The sequence below is a fragment of the Capricornis sumatraensis genome, chromosome X (assembly GCF_032405125.1).
Source record: "Capricornis sumatraensis isolate serow.1 chromosome X, serow.2, whole genome shotgun sequence".
Classification (NCBI taxonomy): domain Eukaryota; kingdom Metazoa; phylum Chordata; class Mammalia; order Artiodactyla; family Bovidae; genus Capricornis; species Capricornis sumatraensis.
Genome location: NC_091092.1, coordinates 133516386 through 133538186, shown reverse-complemented (window position 1 = coordinate 133538186; position 21801 = coordinate 133516386). Strand labels below are relative to the sequence as shown.

General features: G+C 44.8%; 1 protein-coding gene across 1 annotated transcript; it reads right to left on the bottom strand.

Moving 5' to 3' along the window:
• Nucleotides 1-4237: 4237 nt before the first annotated feature.
• Nucleotides 4238-21273, bottom strand: GEMIN8 (gem nuclear organelle associated protein 8). Its single transcript, XM_068962845.1, has 4 exons — nt 21197-21273; nt 14327-14372; nt 13148-13580; nt 4238-4733 (listed from the first exon to the last, which is right to left on the bottom strand). Exons 2-4 carry the CDS (start codon nt 14336-14338, stop codon nt 4474-4476), a joined length of 705 nt encoding a protein of 234 aa, XP_068818946.1. The 5' UTR covers nt 14339-14372; nt 21197-21273; the 3' UTR covers nt 4238-4473.
• Nucleotides 21274-21801: the final 528 nt, after the last annotated feature.

The window sequence follows — 21801 nt, the reverse complement described above, 5'->3', positions numbered from 1 at the left end:
AATTGTCAGCATTTTGCCCGCTGTGTTCTCTCTCACATGCTCTGCCACTGGCACACATTCTTTAAAGGAAACCCCACACATCATATGAGTTCAGCTGTGGAGTTGTCTTCAACAGATCAGAACCTTAAAAATATTTTATTGACAGTTCCTTGTGCACCATGACCCCTTCTCCAACACACACTTTATAAAAGTCCATTTGCTGAATAAACTGGGTTTTCTGTCTTATTAAATTTCCCAATTCTGGATTTGGTTCATTGTCTTCCCAGAGTCTTATGTTAGTCTAGTCTTCAAACTTCCTATAAATTGGAAATTGGATGTAGAGTCTTTATGAGATTGTTTCCATATTTGCTAAATATTTCCAATATGTTTGATACATAACTCAATTTATCTATCTATATTTATCTTAATTATACATATACACATATATTTAAAAAAATACTTCATTGGTGGGGAAGTCAACTTCCTAAAGCATCACAATAGAAGCCGTATTGTCCAGCTCTTCCAGTTGTAATTTCCTCTTTAGAGACACCTCTAGCACCTGATTTTCTCCCTTTTTGTCTTTGCCATTTCTCTCAGTTCCCTTCAGACTCTTCTGTATCTGTGGGTTAGTCATTATCTTCAGGGGCCCACTGTCAGTGGTCCATTCCTGAGTCTATATGTGGTCTCCCTTTCCATATTCCTAAGGCTGAGGACTCAGAAGTCTGTATTTTTTTGAATAGTAATGTTTTGTTCAAATTAATTTTAATATTTATATTTGGGGGTTACACTTGTTGCAGTGCACAGCTTCTTCCGTTGCTGCACACGGGCTCTCTCTAGTTGTGGATAGTGGGGGCTACTCTTCATTGTGGTGTGAGGACCTCTCATTGCCATGGCATCTCTTGTTGCGGAGCATGGGTACTAGGTGTGTGGGCTCAGTAGTTATGGTACACAGGCTTAGTTGCTCTGTGGCATGTGGGATCTTACTTCCTGGACCGGGGATTGAACCCATGTCCCCTGCATTGCAAGGCAGATGCTTAACCACTGGACCCACCAGGGAAGTCCCAGAAGTTCATATTTTTGATGCCGACTCTCTCCACTGAGTTTGAAGCTCAAATATCTGGTGACCGCCACCATGTCCCTGGATGTCCTGTGAGCTCTTCAAACTCACTGTGGCCCCAAGTGGAGTTAATTATCTTTCTTCCTAAACCTGTTTCTCAGTGTTTTCTTTAAGCTCAGTGATGAGAACGACCATCCAAGGCAGAAACCTGAACCATCCTAGAATTTTCCTCACCTGCCCCAAATTGCCAAGCCACAGAACATCTGTTTCCTTAATAGCTCAACAGTGTCTCCTCTTCTCAAGGCTACAGGCTCAATTCTAAAATTCGGATAAAGAACAAGTGCGTTGTCCAGAGTCACACATTCTCCAGCAGGACTAGAGTCTAACCCCGTGCTCCAGCATGGAACAGACTGAAATCTTGCTGAGCATTGTAATCAGCTCCTGATTCTTCACCATGCTCTGGATACACTGTGCTTTGCACAGGTTGTAAATACGGCTGTCGAGGCTGAGTTCAGCAGGGCGAAAATACCTAAAAGTAGGGAGCTCAGGAGTCAAGAATACTTAGGTTTGACCCTCTCTTCCCCAACTGAGAATGAACTTAAGCTGGTTAATTTTTCTGTGCTTCGGTTTCCTCATGTGCAAAATGGAAATAATATTTCACCACTTTACTGAAATCTCCAAAGCTCTGGAAACTGGAAGTCATGTTTTGTCATTTTCAAATAATTTGTTTGGCAGCCAAACCTGACTTGACTGTAAGGATATGAGGACAAAACCTGACGTGAATGGAACTGGGAATATTTATGGTGTTATTCCGCTTAGAATATTCTTCCATTTTACTGCAACAACTGACTTTGATGACAGGCTGCTGCCCCAGCCCAATGAGACCAGTTCCATAATATGCTGTTTGACTTTTCAAAAGTACCACAGTGTCTGAATTCTGAAACACATCTGATTGAAGAGTTTTAGAAAACAGGTTGTGTGCCTGTAATAGCTACTTCACAGGTTTGTCATAGGTTGCTTCTTCAAGAAATTCGTTATTTGTAGAGCAATTAGAAGAGTACGTGGCCCCTGGTAAGCCCTATATAAAGTAACATTGCTCAGTCGTGTCCGACTCTTTGCGACCCCATGGACTGTAGCCTACCAGGTTCCTCTGTCCATGGGATTTTCCAGGCAATAGTACTGGAGTGGATTGCCATTTACTTCTCCAGGGAATCTTCCCGACCCAGGGATTGAACCTGGGTCTCCCACATTGTAGACAGACGCTTAACCATCTGAGCCACCAATTACTTAAAGCCCTATATGAGTTTTATAAAAACTTCATGTAATAGTTAATCCTAGAAATGAACTGAAAGAGAAATGACTTTGTCAGAAGTTTGCTCAATTTTGGGGGCTTCCATCGAAGCTGGGTTCTACCATAACTTTTGTTAAAAAGAAATGAAACATCAGAGAGACAGAGAAACCCCCCTGGTTGGGGACTCCAATCCTCTCGCTGCCCAGAACCAAACTCTTATTCTGAAGCTGGTGTGTGTGAATATTTCCCAAGAGTTTATCAGTTTTAGTTCATAAATAGGCATCCATGGTATGGATTCTTTTAGAAGAATGATCTAGTTCCAAGTGTTGACAGTGCTTAGGTTAATTAAGAAGCCCGGCCCTTACCTCCCCTCCCCTGAGCTCTTGCAGCACTGCCCCCTGCCCTTGCTGACCACCACCATGTCCCCAAGGGAAGAGACCATGGTCCAGCTGATTGGGATGGAAAGGACTAAACATCTGCTGTGTGGAATGAATGAACGAGTGATCACACAAAGGACATCAGGGTAGAAGGACAGGTGAGGCTGAGGTGTCAGGAGCCAGTCCATCTGTTCCAACTGCCGACAGGGAGATAGGTCCCCTTATCTGGAACAAGTTCCAAAGCCAGGACTTCTGCTGGCATTCTTTGGCAATTTTTAAAGATAGGGAATAGATGAGCATCAGCATTGATTGCGTATATACCACATGGCCAGCGCTGTGTATTTTCCAGGCACTGACCCCAGGTGGTCCTCAAGGACCCCATGCCAGGGGTATCATGAAGTCCTACATCAGGAGCGAGGAACGCCAAGCCCTGGGGGTTTCTCTAGGGGAAGGCAGGAGCGTCTTTTGGGAGGATAAACACTGCCGTCATTAGAGGCTTGTATTTCTGCCTCAGTCACATTTATTTTCTATTTAGGCATATAGGTTTCAAAGAAAAAAAGAGAGAACTGCTAAAGATTTGAAATTTTGGTCATGTGTCACCACAGGGGAAGTTAATTCTGATTTTTGTCTACAATACCCAAGCACAAACTGTAACTTGAGTAATAAAACGTGAGCTTGGAAAAATAAGCACCTGGGGCTGAGGAAAAGTAATATATTTGTCTCAGGGCAGGGGCTGAAATGCGCAGCTAAGTGTTTCAAGGGAGAAACATGTCAATACTCTATCTTTTCACCAGCCTTTGATGGATGTGCTCATCTTCGCAGGTCAGCGCAGTTCACCCTGGCAATGCACCAAAATAACTTATTTAAAAGGCAGCTGGCTTTTATAAGTGGACTGAGACATCCATTTTTAGGTGTTTGTTCCCTGAAATATATTCTCTTATCAAAACAGTATTCACTATATGTAGTAAGAGTTCAATGACACCTTTGCTACCACCGAGGAGACTGCAGAGGTGAGCAAGTTTGGGAATCACTGTCCCCGGCTCTCAATTCTGGATGACTTTCAAGCTCTGTCAAGACAAGCAGGTAACCAGGACATCAGACACGGATTTTCATTCCTTTAGAGCAGGAGCTGGCAAGCTACCACCCACAAGCCAAACCTGGCCTGTTTTCATTAATAAAGTTTTATTGGCATGCGGCCATGCCCAGGCCTTTACTCACCATCTCTGGCTGTCTTTCTTCCTCCTGCAAGGGCAGAACTGAGGAGTTGGGACATGGACCATGCGGCCTGAAAGCCTGAACTAGGAACTCCGGTCCTTGACAGCACATGCACTCTGCTGAGCTCTGTACTGCTGGGCCAGTAGGTTTGCGTCCTTTGCAGCGTGGCTAGAGGACTTGGGGTGGGAGAGACATCTGAGCCCCTGAAAGCCTTCGCCTAGCTCAGCTGGGTTAAAGAAAGAAGAAAAGAGAAACGTAACGACTAGGCAGGATCTGCAAGTAAGAACTTTAATGAACTGGTCACTCTTATTAACATTCAAAACCAACGGGATGGATATGAAATTATCATTTTATGTCAAAAGAAAACCTCTCTCACAACAGGACGTGTTCTGCCCACTTCCAGGTGGCTGGCCTTATCACTGCCCCCAAGGGACTTGGGTGTATGTGCTCAGTTGTCGGCATTGAGCCTCCTTTCCCTGACAAAAGCCATGGGAGAGGGCAACCATGAAAGGCAACCAGAGGCCGAGGCAGGCAGGGGGCCCCCCGGGCGGGGCTCAGAACTTGAGCGGTATGACGGGCCAGTACTTGGGCTGTTTGCGGTCGCAATGCTTGTCAAAGCTGAGCTGCATGGCCGTCTCCATAGCCTGGATCTTGGCGGCGCTGGCCCCGTACAGGCGCTGCATCTCAGCCTGGCGCCGCTCTCCAGGCCGCTCGGTTGGGGGCAGCGCGGAGCGGCCGCGCTTGTTGCAGTACAGGCCGTGGTCAGCATTCACATAGTCTTTCAGGCGCGCTGCGTCCAGCTGATGCTGCCGCCCTGGGAAGCAAGCAACATGCTCCATGAGCTGGGTCGTCTCAGCTGGCCCTCGCTTCCCTCTGCCTTCTCCTTCTAACTGTCAGGGCACCTGGCCCTAACCCGCTGACTGGGAGCTTCTCAGACTCTAAGGCGTAACCCATGTGCAGTGATCACTATCTCCTTTAGGAAGTGCATCTCTCACTCACTCAGCACCCCAAACTATCCACGTTTAGCAATGGGCCTGAAAAACAAGAGGAGAAAAATGCAGCCCCTCGGGTCTCTCTGGATCCACACGGCTGCCCACAAGCTGCCCCGTGAGGTGTAGCCAGTGGTATTCCCATGGGTTCAAACACTGGACCTGGCCAGCTGGGAAAGGAAACACTTCCTGCCAACTCCAGGGCTGCAAGTAGTAGTAATTCCCACCACAAATGAGCTGGTGGGGGAAAAACAATCACCTCTGTGGAAGAGGTATGGGTTTGAGGTCATCTGGAAAAGGTAAGTGCTAGCAGCTAGAGAACTCGAGGATGAGAAACGATCCCCACACACTTCCTCAACACAAATCACACCACATGAGGAAAGGTGAATGGGTTTCAAGGCTGGCCAAAGGTAGGAAAGGGCTGAGAAAGCATGCTTCTGCAGATGGCAGGAAGGCCTCTGTGCTGCCTGCAGCAGCCCACCGGCCGCCTTCCTTCTGGATGGATGGGGCTTTCCGTTCACTCCAGGCCAGCTTAGGCTCAACTGCATGATGGTGGGTTATATGCTCTCATCTCATCTAAATGGATTCTTGTAAAGCAACACATATTTACTCAGGTTATCCTCCCCTCTCTGTTTTTACCGTAACAAGTCCTAGTAGTATAACTTTTATTCTTATGTAAACTAGAAACAACATAAAAATGTCAACAAAACCTAAGGTCAAATTTTAGTCAACTTACAGATTTTTGTTTTAAGTGACTGTCAAGAACAGAGAATGCACACCTTTGTAGCCACTGCTGCTACCAAGAGAAATGCTACTTAGTCTAGTCACGGCTATGGTTTTTCCAGTAGTCATGTATGGATGTGAGAGTTGGACTGTGAAGAAAGCTGAGCACCGAAGAACTGATGCTTTTGAACTGTGGTGTTGGAGAAGACTCTTGAGAGTCCCTTGGACTGCAAGGAGATCCAACCAGTCCATTCTGAAGGAGATCAGCCCTGGGATTTCTTTGGAAGGAATGATGCTAAAGCTGAAACTCCAGTACTTTGTCCACCTCATGCGAAGAGTTGACTCATTGGAAAAGACTCTGATGCTGGGAGGGATTGGGGGCAGGAGGAGAAGGGGACGACCGAGGATGAGATGTCTGGATGGCATCACTGACTCGATGGACATGAGTCTGAGTGAACTCTGGGAGTTGGTGATGGACAGGGAGGCCTGGCGTGCTGCAATTCATGGGGTCGCAAAGAGTCGGACACCACTGAGTGACTGAACTGAACTGACAGACTGAAGATGGTTGCAGGGAATAAAACAATGATATAAATCATTTTTTCCTTTGTTAAAAAAAATGAAAGTAGAATGAAAGCTCAGTATGGAAGGGAACGTAAGAGTGAGCACATCAAGTGAATGGCAAGGTATTTATGTGCCTATGCTATTGATGCGGCTAGGTACAGACACTCACAAATCTCATTCATTTATAAATCACATCATGGAGCTGGAGAGTTTTATAAGCTTGGAAACATTAAAAATGCATGTGGCCATTTCTGTCTCAGCATACCTGCAGCTTCTTTTTATATAAGGAGGTAGTATGTGGATAATCTAAATGACTGTCAAGCAAAAGAAATACAACATAACTGTTACCTTATCCACACAAAAGATAGAAATGACCTAGTGTAAAAGGCAGAACTAAACCAAAATATTGGCCTGATGTGCAAATGAACGGGAGGTTTCTCATTTCTGGTCTTTCTGGCAAATCTGAAACTTCAGGATTTAAGATGTTCAATTCTCATACAGGTATACGGGTGTTTCAATTCTAACCCCCTCCACCCCCCACAGCGGCCAGGGACTTCTCTTCTGAAGGCTTGGCATCTCCACCCAAGCCAGGGATAGCAGAGCCCCCATGCTGCCTGTGACAGCCTAGGACATGTTAATAGTCCTCAGGCCCTGAGGAAACAGTTTCACATGGTCCCTCAGAGCTTGTGCACATGGATGGCAGCGGTTCCCAGACCATGGGCCTTTCACTCTCAAGCCTGTCCTAAGACTACCATCATTCTCACCAACAGGTTTAGTGACACAATAGATGTTGTTGAACTTCCTGTTGAAATCAGTTTCTGAGTTTACAAATTTAAAAGAAAACTGGGACCTTCGCTGTCTTTAGTGTTGTTCTCTGCCATCAGAATATGTGAATTTAACCTTTTTACTTTTGCATCTTTATTTGTTTTCCTTGTAACTTACCATGCCTATTATCATGATGCTTCTTTCTGCTGCCCTTCTGACAAAAACTATCTCATGGACATTGTGCATGCTAAGTTGCTGCATTCGTGTCTGATTCTTTGTGATCCTAGGGACTGTAACCCACCAGGCTCCTCTGTCCATGGGATTCTCCAGGCAAAAATACTGGAGTGGGTTGCCATTTCCTTCTCTGGGTGATCTTCTCGACCCAGGGATCAAACCCACATCTCTGATGTCTCCAGCACTGGGAGGCAGATTCTTTACCACCAGTGTCACCTAGGAAGCCTGCAGAGCGGGGAGTTGCCCTCCAACATAGATCAGAGAGACAGGAAGCAGGGCCCCCGGCACCAGCGGCCTACCTGTGGGAGTCCACCCTGGGGAGGGCACTATGGCCTTTACTCACCCCATCTCCCCAGCCCTGGGGGAGGCTGCAATGCCTGACCCAAAGCAGGTGGTCAGAAGTGGTTGTCAACAGAAAGCTCGGGCAAAGGCCATACATTATTCTTTGTAAACAACTGTCCCTTCCAGATGCTGCTGGAGAAAGATGACAACCCAGTGATAGAGAAACAGATGCTCACCTCTCAAAAGGCACTGGGCAGAGCCTCTCTCAGAGGGCCTCTGAATTTCCCTGGAGAGGCATTACTGAGTTGTAGTCTGATTTTGTTCCCTTACATTTGAGTTGCTTTACCTTTACTTATATACACGCCCCCAAGTTGTAACATTAGACTATTAATACAGACGTGAAACCTGGTCAGCTTAAAACCAAGCACGTTCAGACTGGCTGGACTGGAGGCTACAGGTGGCACATGAAAGTACTTTCGCGCACACTGACCCAGGGATCCAAGCCAACCTCAGGATTCAACACTCATTTGAGGGCATCGACTTATTTGGGTTCTATTTATTGCTTTCTCCGTCCCAGTGCAGGAAAGGATTGTCAATCACTGGCCATTTTTCTTTCTGTCAAAACAAGGTGAGGGCTCAGCCAACCAGAGGGCTGGCAAGCAGAGGAGCTGAACTTCAGACATAGCTGCCCTTGTCACACAGACGCCAGTCATTTCTCCCGAAAACAGCTGTGGGACTCAGTGTTACTAAGCACCTTTTTCGTGCAGGATATTTGCCCAAGGCAACTTGCTTTAAAACAAATTGGAGTATCTTTGTTGATTCCACCTTTAACACAGGGTTGTAGCAGGGTAAACCGCCCACAAATTTCCAGCTACCCCAAACCTCAGAAGCTCAGGGACTTTGGGGATGTAACTACGGATTGAGATGATTCTGGATTAGGGTGGATCCCAGATCCAATGAGAGTAACCTTCTGTGAGACAGAACAGGGCACATACAGACACGGGGGAAACCATGGGAAAATGGCAGCAGAGACGGCACCCTTGTTGCCACAAGCCACTGAAAGCCAGGAGCTGCCAGGAGCTGGAGGAGGCAGGCTGTAGCACCTCTGGAGGTGTGGCGCTGGCGACACCTTGACTTTGTCCTTCTGGCCTCCAGAACTGTGAGAGAAGAAACTTCTGCAGTTTTAAATCACAGTTTGTGTAGTTTGTTACAACAGCACTAGGAAACTAACTCCAGGGTTAACATGCACATAGAGCTAAAGCAGGAAACAGAGCATTAGACTATCAGGGAGAAACTCTACTGGACTCCATCTGGGTTCAGGCTATACAACCTTGATATTTTCACCCCAATCTACACATTCACATGATGCTACCAATGTAGACTGCAAGTCTATAAAGGAAAAAAAAGCTATCATGGGAAGTGACTTGGACTTCAGAGACCCTGACATAGCAGGAAAACATTCAGTATTCCACAGATAATTAGCCCAAAGGCAGAACATTTTGGAGGACAAAGCATTAAGACAAATGAGTGTTAAAGAATGTGATTTCCCCCCATTTTTCTAGGATTAGCATGTCTGGTTATATTCTCTACTGTGTTGCCAGGATTAATGACCTCAGCACAACTGAGCGAAAGCGCAGACTTGATTTATATCACTAACGCCTTGTTTCTGGCTCGTCAGCAACACACCCAGAACACAGGTGCTTGCCAAGAGCTGGAGCTGTTTGTGATGGGTCTTCTCCCCTCCTCAGCCCGCACCCCTGACTCCATGACAAATGTCGCCCCCAGGTCCATGGGCAATCGCCATGTTTACTTTTAGAGTAAGAGCCTCATGCTCTACCAACTGAGCTAGCCGGGCAGCTTCCTTTTAGAATGAAAGTGCATTTCCAGCCCTCCCTTCCATTTTTCTACGGCCATTCACACGTGTCCTCTCACAGACTGGCTGATGCCCATCTCAACATCTGGACTAGACGAGACACACACACGGTGGAACTGGGCTCCACCAGCATGCTCCTACACTTGACGAAACCAGGATGGCTCACTAGACACCAGGCTGTACGCTTCGCTACATCCTCCAGGTTTTCCAGAGAGGGTGGGCTGGGGTTCCAGCAGACTGACTGAAGGCTCACTAGGAAGCCTAGAGTCTACACCTTCCTGCTCGGGGAAGGCAGTGGGGAGTGGGTGTGGGTACCAAAGAGTGGAGCAGACGCGCCCATCACACGTACACGAACCACATCTGGGCCCTTCGGTAAGAACAGTGCTTTGAGTGCTGCACTGGCGTGCACTGACCCCTTTCTCTCATTGCACACGGATCCAGTACCTCAAAGCCGGGCGGACACTCCATTTCTCCACAATCACCTGGTGGAACTCTTCTGACAGCTGAGTCCACTGGCTCTTCCCCTCACTTGCAAAGCTACCCATGACCCGCACCCCAGACAGCTCTTCTAGTATCCTTTTAAGCTTGATTTTTGTCTTCTCTTCCCACACCAGTTTATGCTCCTTGAGACAATGTCCCTTTTTGTGCCTGACATCTACCCCCAAAATATCAGACTGGTTCTCGGTGAGACAACAGTGGTGTTTGTTTCGGGGGGCCTCCTTCTCTAAGTATTAGGATGAGGACCTCACAGTGTCAGTTCATTTGTTATTTATGATTAAAAATGATGCCTTTATTAACCTAACAGTTATTTTTCCTAAGAAATACCTGACAACACAGTCAACCTTTTAAAACTTCACAACCATCTAATTTCCCTTAATATTACCAGTGAAGTTTTAAATAACAGAAATACCCATTAAGGAAACGTGATTTAGAACCATCAAAAGCATGCCTGTTACCCCTGCACAAGAGGAGTTCTTTATTTATCCTAGTTAATTTTAAAAGAAATTTTATCATGGAAATATGTGAAATTAGAGATTCTCTAAAAGAACAGTAATCACAAACAAGAACACGCTGTCCATGGTAAAGGATTTTATCCCAAGGAAACATTAAATAAGACTCAGAAGACACTACACTGTAAAATGTACAAGTTCTTGTAGAGGTGAGTAATCCGGAAAAAGCTAAATCTTTCAAGTTTATCTACGTTTTCCCTTGCTAGTAATATTTGATACAATCTATGTTCTCTAAATGATTCATGTGCAGGGCTGGGTTTGCCCTGATTGAATAAATAGCGTCTAGTGGCTCGAAGAGCAAAACAACTTCAACCAAGTATTCACACGACGCAGATCCCTCGTTTCTTTATTCAAGCATCTCCCAGCTGTGTGTGTAACTGAACCTCCGTGAGCATTTCTAGCAGAGGTAATGGATTGGAAAGCACTGTGGGCATTCCAATTACTTACATCTGAGTGCTATCATTCATGACTGCTCCGAGGAACACATATTGATCCTGTACACCACTGAAAGAGCTGGTGGAAATACCTGGCGCTGGTGAAGCCATGCCTGTTATTTCTGGAGGGGCAGCATCAGGCCCCGGCAGTTCCTTCTCAGAAGATCATGTCTTTCGTGAGAAGATTCGATTCTGACACCAAAGCCTGTTCTCACCCTCGCCAGACAACTCTCATGTCTCCCGGGGACCTGACAATGCTTCCGTCGCAGATGCCCTTGTCTCCTACGCTCACTCAGAAACTTCTAACTCCTCACTTGGGTATAGATGATATTTCAGGTTTATTTAAAATTAGCAGGTCATTCAAAATGGCCTTTTAGATGGCTGGGGTTTGCTCCCATCCTTAATTACAACTTCTGTCACAAAAGTAGCGCTGTTTCTGGCAGGAAAAACATCATCTTCTGCCTTGGGTAAGGACAAGAGAAATAAGCACTGGCTTCCTCATATTTTCTTTTCCAAAAGCATGTAACAGCATTCCAAACACAAGTAGACATGCTCCAATGACGACCCTCCCTCATCCGTTTATATGCTTTTAAATTAGACCCATGGTTATTTCCAGTGTATTTTGAAAAAAGGTAAAATTTATTTCTGAAGATCATGGAAAGACATGTATTCTGTGTCTAATAGAAAGTAGTTTTAAAAAGATTTGTTTGGATGTACTTTCTGATATGCAAAAAAGAAGCCAACAGTTTAATCAAAAGAAGGGAAGTAAAACAACTGAATGAGTAGTTTAGTGAGAACCACAGGCAGATACTAAAGGCCACGAGGCTCTACACACACTGCTCAGTTCCTTGCACTCAGGGGGCATGAAGAAATGCTCACCCATCATTAGGAACATACAGATCAATCAAGATGTAAATGAAAATCACACATCCCCAGGTTTCTATGCCTCTGTTTACTACAAAATTCTAAGTAAAATATATATGATTAGAATGCAATAAAAACAATATTGAGACTGCCTACTGGTTGTAATGGGCTTCCCTGGTGGTTCAGATGGTAAAGTATCAGCATACAATGCAGGAGACCTGGGTTCGATCCCTAGGTGGGGAAGAACCCCTAGTGGGCATGGCAACCCATTCCAGTATTCTTGCCTGGAGAATCCCCACGGACAGAGGTGCCTGGGAGGCTACAGTCCATGGGGTCACAGAGAGTCTGACACAAGTGAGTGACAAAGCACACACACTGGTTGTAATAGGGAGAAAAGTATTTGCACGTCTGTTAGAGACACAATGTAAATGGGCTGGTGACTCTTAATAGTAAGGAAAGTACAAAGAACAACTTTAGTTTTTTGTGGCAAGTTACTAAGCAATTAAGAAAGTTCCTACTTTCTGACTGAAGGTATAAGACCATTATCACAATTCTCTAACCCTAGGGACAGACAGCCACAGTGAAGGATCAAACAAGAGAGGGTAAGTACCAGGCATTTTGTCGCCCTGTTTAGGTTCTCACTGGTCTCCATTTTGAAGGGAGCTTGAGATTTAAGACTTGGTGGCTTTGCAGCACCAGGGCAGTCTCTCAGTTGTGTACCAGTGAACTGGCAACAGTACTTTAGGAACCGAATGGTCTCAGGGACAAAATCTATTTCCTAAGCTTGTGCCAGATGAATAAGCACAGAGACTGGACAGACCTTGGTTTGAATCCTAATAGCAAATTACTAGTTGGTCTCATAGAACAAGTCCAGAAACCTCCTGAGGTTTCACATGTGAGAAAAGTCCAGTTTCCTCATGTGTGAAATGGGCTTAAAGCCCTGTAGGACTGTTGTGTAGGTTAGGGAATGCACACATACACACACACATGCAAATACTCCATCCAGTGTACTGCCTAAAATTCAGCGATAGAGGTACTGTTAGGATCAGTTTTGTTCTGGAATTTAAAAAGGGCTTCCCCATTGGCTCAGTGGTAAAGAATCTCCCTGCTGACCCAGAAGATACCCGAGATGCAGGTTTGATCCCTGGGTGGGGAAGATCCCCTGGAGAAGGGCATGGCAACCCACTCCAGTGTTCTTGCCTGCAGAATCCCATGGACAGAGGAGTCTGGTGGGCTACAGTCCATAGGGTTGTAGAGTCGGACACGACTGAGCCAGCCAGTAAACAACCACCACCACTACATAAGAACTAAAAAAAAAAAAAAGTCCTATACTGAAACAACTGTGGAAAACTAATGTAAGTGAGGTACCACATCACAAGAGCTTGTTCCAGGCTTAGGACTGGGTTTGATTATTACCTGGACCCAAGCAAGGGGTTAGAAGTTTGTACATGAGGGCAGGAAGACAGGCCCGAGATTGGGTGGGCTGTACTTACGGAGCTCCTCCTGGTGCCGCTCGGTCTCCGCGAAGTACTGGCGCAGCTCATCCGTGATCACCATGTTGCTCAGGTCGCACACTATGCCGCAGTCGTCGGACTCGCTCTCGTTGTCCTCTGCGAACTTGGCTGGCTTTTCTGTGCTGTGTCGTCGTGGTCCTGGCTTGCCAGGGCGTGAACGCCTGCGGCAGGCATCCCTGGAAGCCAAGGGAGACGTGGAGCAGAACTGAGGACTTGTGGCACCCTTGGCGGCAGCGCTCTGGGTGAGGTCAGTGGCTGGGTAGTACCACGGGGAAGTGAGGACTGATTCCACCGCCTTCCGATAGGCACTCTGGTGGCTGCGCATCCATGCCATGGCTTGATGGTAATGCTGCCAGTACCTTGCATAAACTGGATGAGAGGACCAAGACTCGGGAGCTTGTGTGGATTCCGGCTACAAAACACAGAGACTGCAGGCTAGACATCACACGGGTTCAGCCTCAAAAGAAACCTTCAAACAGTCAATCAACTAACCTTTTTACTGTGTATCTACTAAATACCTCCTCCTCATTAGGATGCCTGGGGGCCAAAGAGGATATAAGACAGGTCCACGCCCATGAGTGCACACTTGTTTTGAAGTACTCGCACATGAGGTAGGCACTGAACAATGAGATGGCAGCCCATGATAAACTAGCTGCTGCTGCTAAGTCACTTCAGTCGTGTCCGACTCTGTGCGACCCCATAGATGGCAGCCCACCCGGCTCCTCTGTCCCTGGGATTCTCCAGGCAAGAACACTGGAGTGGGTTGCCATTTCCTTCTCCCTGATAAAACTAGGGACAGAGGCTAATAATAATCATTTTTAGATGACACGCAGGGAGCAATGAGGAGCCACTGCCTATCATCCTGGACCTTTCAACCTGCTGCAATGAAGTGACCGATTCCAAGTTAGAAATGCCTGCCGAGAAGTGTGGGGATTACTGAGGATGATGTCTTCTGGTCCCTCCCTCTCTGGCCCCTAAACACCTGCGGGCCCTCAGTGCCTGCGACAGAAGCTGACTAGCTGCACACCCCATGGTGCTTTACTTATAGCTTTCTGATGTATCCCTTTGCTCTACTCCATCATGCAATGAGACACTAAGACTTTTAAAGTGAAAATGTACCTTTTTTTTCCTCTCATGAGTTAAAAAGAAAAATCTTACCTTTGCCTCCATCTCTGACTGTGAAAGTCCAAACTGAGCCCTGAAACTAGAAAAGAACAAGTCCAGGGCAGACATCGGGTCAGTCCAGTGATGTGAGGTTTGTGGCCATTTCCCCAATACCTATCTCTTGCGATTTACTGATATGGCAGGAAACACCTCAAGGTAAAGTTTAATTTGCAGCTGCACCTTTTACAACTTATTTAAAACAGACTTAAATTTTACCCCTCCTGTTCAAGGGTTCAGAGATGCTCAAAGCGCCAGCATATACCAGAATGTACCTAAGAAAAAAGTTAAACAAAAGCAATAGCCTAAAACACAAGAGAATTTAAGCATCTATGAGATGAAACCCCTAACACAACATGATGCTGAGCAAACAGGTACTTGGGTTTTGAAACTCTGGAAATCAGATACTGAAGGAGTCTTATTTCTCCTACTTCACTTAATTATAGGGTAGAATTTGAAAATCTCCAAGCCTTAAGAAATATCGACTTATTCTGTAACCTCCATCAGATGTTTTACTATGGTTAATGTGGAAAACTGATAAGTTAAATCGACCACATCTTTTAAGATTTAGCCAGAGAGATGTTATGGGGAGGGAGGTGGGAGGGGGGTTCATGTTTGGGAACGGATGTACACCCGTGGTGGATTCATGTCAATGTATGGCAAAACCAATACAGTATTGTAAAGTAAAATAAAGTAAAAATAAAAAAAAAGATAAATAATAAAAATAAATAAATAAATAAAAATAACCTCAAGTCAGATCCAAAAAAAAAAAAAGATTTAGCCTAAAGAGAATGATTCACATTCTTTTTAAATATAATAAGCTTTCAAATAGAGTATTTCCAAGAGGACTGACATGGTCTTCTGTAAAGTTATCTTAAACACAGCCCACACTGCTTGTTACCTGTTCTAAATTCACACACACACAGTAAATGTAAACTGGGGGAAAGTGAACAAATGCAGTGAAAATACAAGTGTAAACTAATGTTCACATTAGTTTGAAACTAAAATGGCTTGAAACATAAGCAAGTATCTGAAAGTGTGGCTAACTGCTATGTGCTTTATAGGCTACTGAAGAAATATATATAAAAACAGTCAATACAATTAAGGAGCTAACCACCTATAGAGGTAAAACGAACACAAGAGCAATTATAGTAGGAATCAGTGTATATTAATACTTGAGTGCTAAAGGGTACGGTGCAGCCTTTAAGTGGCTGATTCCCTCCTGTCAGGTTTTCTATCTCCACCACTGAAATCTGAACAGTTTTCTAAGTGCCTGAAGCACATAATGACATTAAAGTGAACTTCATGTGATTCTTAATCAAATTTGTTTCAGAGAATAACAATTAGCATAGGAATTAAATTAGAAAAGCCTAGGAGACATCTGTGCATCTTGGGGAAATTAATAAGAGTTTGAATCCCGACTTCTACACCTTAGAAAATACATACTGCAGCCTACCAGGCTCCTCCGTCCATGGGATTTGCCAGGCAAGAGTACTGGAGTGGGATGCCATCGCTTTCTCTGTACTTAAAACCAGATCAATGTAAATATTAATGATCTCAAACTGGGAGATCTGACAGCTTCCAATATGTAATAAACATTACTGTGATTGAACACTACTGCAGATCCCGGCAACCCTGTTTTTATTTATAATTGGGAAAGTCCAGTCTAGCTTTAGAAACAGTAGCACCAATATTCTGCAAATACACAAAATGGCTTATGAGAGGCTCCCCTCTGCAGAGCGAGAAGTCAGGCAAATGCGTGACACAGTAGACAACTGTTTACGAGGTTCGAGTGTAATTCATCACGTTTGCCAGGCAGTTCAAATGTCAATGGCTGTGATTAAAAAGGGATGGGAGTGCTATTTTGAGGAGTGGTTACTTACGTATGCATTTGATTCAACAAATAATTTGACAGAAGGACTGCCATGTTCCACTGCCTCAGAAATCATGAAAGGCACTCTGAGCACTTTGGCAAGAAAGCAGCCAGGACAAGGCATTGGGATGAAGAAAGCCAGTTCCTGCACTTGGATCAGAAGTCACTCAGATTCAGCCCTGGGTGCTGACTATCTATAAAGCATTATTAATTCATCTGCCGAGAGGTTGGCCTCTTTTAAGACCCAGGCCATGAAGGAAAGATGAATTTACATCCATCATGGAATACAGGCAACTTTGTCGATTTTACTAATTATGCTTTCCTCATTGTCTGGCCACTGGGACACTTACAGTCAAATCTGCTGCCATCTTCCAGCAGGTTTAGAGTCCTCAGGCTCTACGTTCAATATGCTGCTCATTCTGTCCTTGGCTCTATTATTTTCCCTCCTCATATCCCAAAACCTATGTGTCATATGCTTTTACATTTTAAGTATCTTTAAGGTTCTTAAAATCCTATAGATACTCAATTTAAAAAGAGTATCGATTATATGTGGAATCTAAAAAAAAAAAATACAACTTATATACAAAACAGAAAGAGACCCACACAAGCTTATGGTTATCAAAGGGGAAATGAGGGGAGGGATAAATTACAAGTTTGGGATTAACATATACACATTACTATATATAAAACAGATAACCAACATGGACTTATGGTATAGCACAGGGAACTCTACTCAATATTTTGTAATAACCTATAAAGGAAATGAATCTGAAAAAGAATATATGACTGAATCACTTTGCTGTATAGCTGAAAGTAACACAACACTGTAAATCAACTATACTTCAATAAAAATAATAAATAAAAAAGTTTTCTTTAGGTTGAAAATATAGTTCCTGAGAATGAATGACAAATTAATCAATTATCTCTCTCAAATCAAATATGATAAAGTATAGAAAAACATTTCTAAAGAAAGAGTAGCTTGCAGAGACCTTTATAATTATTGTTAGCTGGCTATTTCCAGTATTACTCTTGGTATTTTATACCAGCAAATTTTTTTCTCTAAAGGGCCACATACTCTGGGCCTGTGGGCCACATATCCTGCTACATAGCCTTCCTCTTTTTTTTAAATTGAAAAGACCACCCAGTAAAAATGTAAACAGCATTCTTAGTCATGGACCATCACTTGCCCACTTCTCCCTAATGTTAATCCATTATGATGCTGTAGAGACCCCGCCCTCAGTATGCTGAGCACCCTACCTGTTTCTTGCTTTGCACTTAGAAATCAGTAGAAGAACTGAGATTCTCACACAGCTCAGAAGTTATCAGGCTCAGAATAAGACCAGTGCAAACAAGAAAACTGATTATGACCAATAGCAATCATGGTGACCAGTTCCTAATACTGGGGACAAAAGAATCCTGTCTGTGACTAAATAAGCAAATCAGACTATTTCTTAAAGAGCTACATAGACCTTAAAGACTTAATTAAGAACAAAACAAAACAAAATTCTAACTCCTGGAAAACAGGATCAACAGGGCTCAGAAAGCATATGCTGATTTCTGCTGGAGATCCTACAAGCTGCCTGGGCCTAGCAGGAACCCAACAAGGGACAGGAAGCAGGAGAGAGTTTTGAGTGTCTATTTCCTGGAAGAAGGAACCCATATCCTTCCCAGCTGACTGCATTTGTCGGCACCCAAAGGAAGGTGAGAACCTCCTTGAGGAATGGGCCCTGTTAACTTTTTAAAACTGGTATTCTTTCCACACAGAGAGCTTTAGGACCTAATAAAACTGCGGGGGCTTTTGAAAAGCCAACATTAAACGAATTCTTGACACTACCGCAGTACTTTCACACATTACTACCATCACAAAGAAAAGAAAGCTTATGAGAACAGCAGATGGGAGATGCCCTTTCAGTGATCTTTAATTCGATCTTTCCTTCCCCACCTTCCCAGGAGCGTCTTGTACTCTTTTATGGCGCCTGGCTTCGTGGACTGCGTGGTAACTCTTCTCCTAGTGGGAAGTGGAGCTGATAGGAGAGGGTTGATGTCAGGGGAGGCTGGGACCCACAGCCCTACCAACTGGGCAGCCCTCCCCAGGGAGGACAATGGCACAATAGTCACTGCCCAGCTGAGCCCAGGCGAGCACAGAGACCCAATTCATTGTCTGTCCTCAGCCAACAGAGGAGGAAGGAAAAAAACAGCACTGAGGTCATTCACGAAACACTGCAGAGGCCCACAGGCAAAAGACAGTGCCTCTGAGTCTTGAATGATACATTTTCCCATATAGCCCTTCTTAAAAAATGCACTCATTCTTCAATGACTCGGCTTATCCTGAGAGATACATTTAAAAATGCCTAACTATACACGAACAACAACAGACAAGAGCTTTGTGATTTTCAATGAATAAAACGTGACTATTTCCATTGAGTCCTTGAAAATTTCCACCAAGTGGTTGCAAATTTCCAACTATAAGCAATGTGGCTTTGTTGAGAGGTAGTCACACTGTATACAATCTTTTAACTGCCTATTTAGATTCTTATAAATATAGGGTCTAGGACACATCATAGCAACCAGATAGATGAAACACAAATTCCCTTTGAAACGATAATGGATATTCTGTAACTGGATTTTCCTCTCTATCCTGCTTTCCCACTAGAATTCTGAAAATTGAATACATGAAGACTCCTCTACTTTGTGAGTTTTGCAAAGAAACAAATTCAGTTTTGGGCATTAAATTAGTTATGCAAGTTTCCTATAAGGCTCTCACTAATTTGGTTCTTGAGGCAACCATAGAATTTGGGGGATCTAATTAGGCCTTCAGTATACATTGTTTCACGGTTGAAAACACCAGGTCTGCTGGAGACTGCTCAAAATGAATGACTGCATGGTAGAGAAATCTGAATTACAGACAGAGTCACATGCAGTTCTATGGAATCTCTGGATATGGGTAATAACCCTATCAAAGATGTCTCCCAATAACACACTTGCTGGTACAACTTCCTCAACTAATATAAATGAGAAAAGGAGGGTTTTTGGGAGCAGAGCTTCTCGTTGTCACCCCTAGCTACAATCTGAGGCTGGCAAATTCATCTGGCTTGCTGCCCTCAGAGGCTCCCTCCTGCGGCTTGGCATGGTCCCTGCTCAGTGATTTGGACATCAGAGATGGCTCAAGTCTGAAAGGCCTTTTCCCACCCTCAGCAGGCCAAGCTCCATTTCTGCCAGGAAGAGGCCTCCTACAAGCCCCCGAGCTGGGGTTCAGAAGGCCTGCCCCTCTTTGCCTCTAACAGTTCAAACTGATGGGTGAAGGAGCCCCAAACCTGAGTTTGATTTCCTTTTCATTCCCTCCATTCCAAACCCCAGCTTACTCTTCTGGTTGTTGCAAAAAGAAGCAATATCACAAAGAAGGCACAGGTGAGGAAGCAGGAAGGCTGAAAGGATAGTTAACAATTCTTCTGTTTCATACAAATCCTATTGCACCCACTGAATGGCACTGTTTCATTTGTCAGCAAGGGTGAGGGATTTGTGAATGTATTTATTCCCAAGTTCACCAATCCCCATGTCACTAACTCACCAAATTCCCTGTGTGAAATAGGAGGACACCCCCAAGCAAAATTAACCCCTGACTCAAGAACACAACAGGTAATGGGAAATTAACCAAAAAGGCTCTAACCATGACTAGTTATTTGGAACCAGTCACTTGGAAATAGTTACTTGGAATGAAGTTCCAAGAGTTCAGCATCTATTTTGTGAATTCTCCAACCTCTACTCTATGCTTGTTTGTTCAATTTTTCTTCCTATCCTTATCTCACCCTATCCTTAAATGTTGCACCCTAAAACAAAATACTCCTTTGCCATCTATAAAACACTTTTAGAATGAAAACTCTCTGGAGCTTTAGTTTATATACTTGCCTAGCACAGCAACGAATAATCAGAGATCTGTACGCCTGTGAACTTGCCTTCAGTTCTGCCAACCCAGAGTTACTAGCTAACGGTCTTTGAAAATACATGATTTTTGTTCACAATGCCACCCCAAAGGGACTGTTACTCCTATAAACTATATTAATATAAACTGTACTTGTAAAGGTTACACCCACTCCACAATTCATGGGAACTCTCAAAGTAATGCCAGAAATGTGATTTGTGTTACTATTAATCTTCAGTCTAGACTTTCAAGTAATGTTCTGACTTAAAGTGAAAAACAGCTGAATACAGAACCTAGCCTGTGAAACAACTTTAAAAATCATTCCTGAAAAAAAAATTGTTCAGAATCATCTGGTCTACACTAAGGAACTCTCAAGATTTCAGAGCTAAAAGGTACTTCGTTGGCCACTGGTTTGACTTCACTTAATTACTGAGGAAGAAAAGAGGGAAAAGACCTTTTCACCTCCACAGGTAAGGAGCAGGGAAGACTGTAGGTGACAAATATTCTCCAGATAACTTCCATCAAAACCTCAGATCTCCCATAGAGGTCAACATGCGAGGGAAAAGAGAAAATCCCAATTTTGGGGTAGACGGGCCAATATCATAGACATCCTTCTAAGAATGAGGCTGACCTGGGCTATCTTCTGTTCCGATACTGCGCTGAGTGGGCAAAGCGAGTTCACCGTTCAGACCTAGCTTAAAGTGTTACCTGGAACACCGGAATCGCACGGGGGCGCTTTCATAAAAATAATCGATACCTGGGCCCCACTTCGAGAGATTTGAACTTATCTGGTCTGGGATGGAGGCTAGGGCATTTTAAAGCAAGCCAGCGATTCTGATGCACGGCAGAGCTGAGAGGCTCTGGAACCCGTCCCCTCTCACAATTCACCACCAATGATTTAGGGGGTCTCATGGGCCTCTGGCCCACCTATTCCCGCGGGACGGTGATAAATACGACAAGGTGACTGACAAGCTCTAAGCTCTCCTGGCCTCTGAGGAAGTCAGGCTCAGGGAACTCCAGGCTCTTCCTTCACTCCCCAAATGAAACCCAACCGTCCTCACAGGGGACGCGTCACCTCGAAGGCTCGTAGCTTGCGAATCCTGGGCGGTGGGCGAGCTGGGACCTATTTCCGATTGGAAACTGGCTGAAACTAGCGGGAGGCGGTTGCGGGGGTGACTAGAAGAAGGTTTCCGGCGCGGATCACGTGGCTGCGACGCGCCGGAACTCCCGCCCTCCCCGCGGTGACGTCACATGAGCGCCACGTTCCGCACCACGCAAGGGGCGTGGCGCGGAATGGGGCTCCGCCAGCGGGGGGACGGCCGTTATAGTGACCGGATCGCGGCACTCGGGTGAGATCCGGCAGTGGGCGGGGTGTGCTCATTTCTGCGCGGGTGCCGTATTCACAACAGTTTCTTGGCATTTAACTCTTTGCTCTTCTCTCAACGTTCTCACCTTCGTTCCCTTGTATTTAGTTAGCCTTTTCCTTTTTTTTTTTTTTTTAAACGGAGCGTGGTTGCGGCCCAGAGGAAACACCCCGACTTTGAAATAGTCATACAGAGATGCGTTTGAGTCCGATTCTAGCCTCCTTAAGCCTCGGGTTCTCGTCCCGAAAAAGTGACTAATACCAGTGCACAGTGCCTGGTATATGATAGCAGACAAACATTAGTGCCTATTAATTAG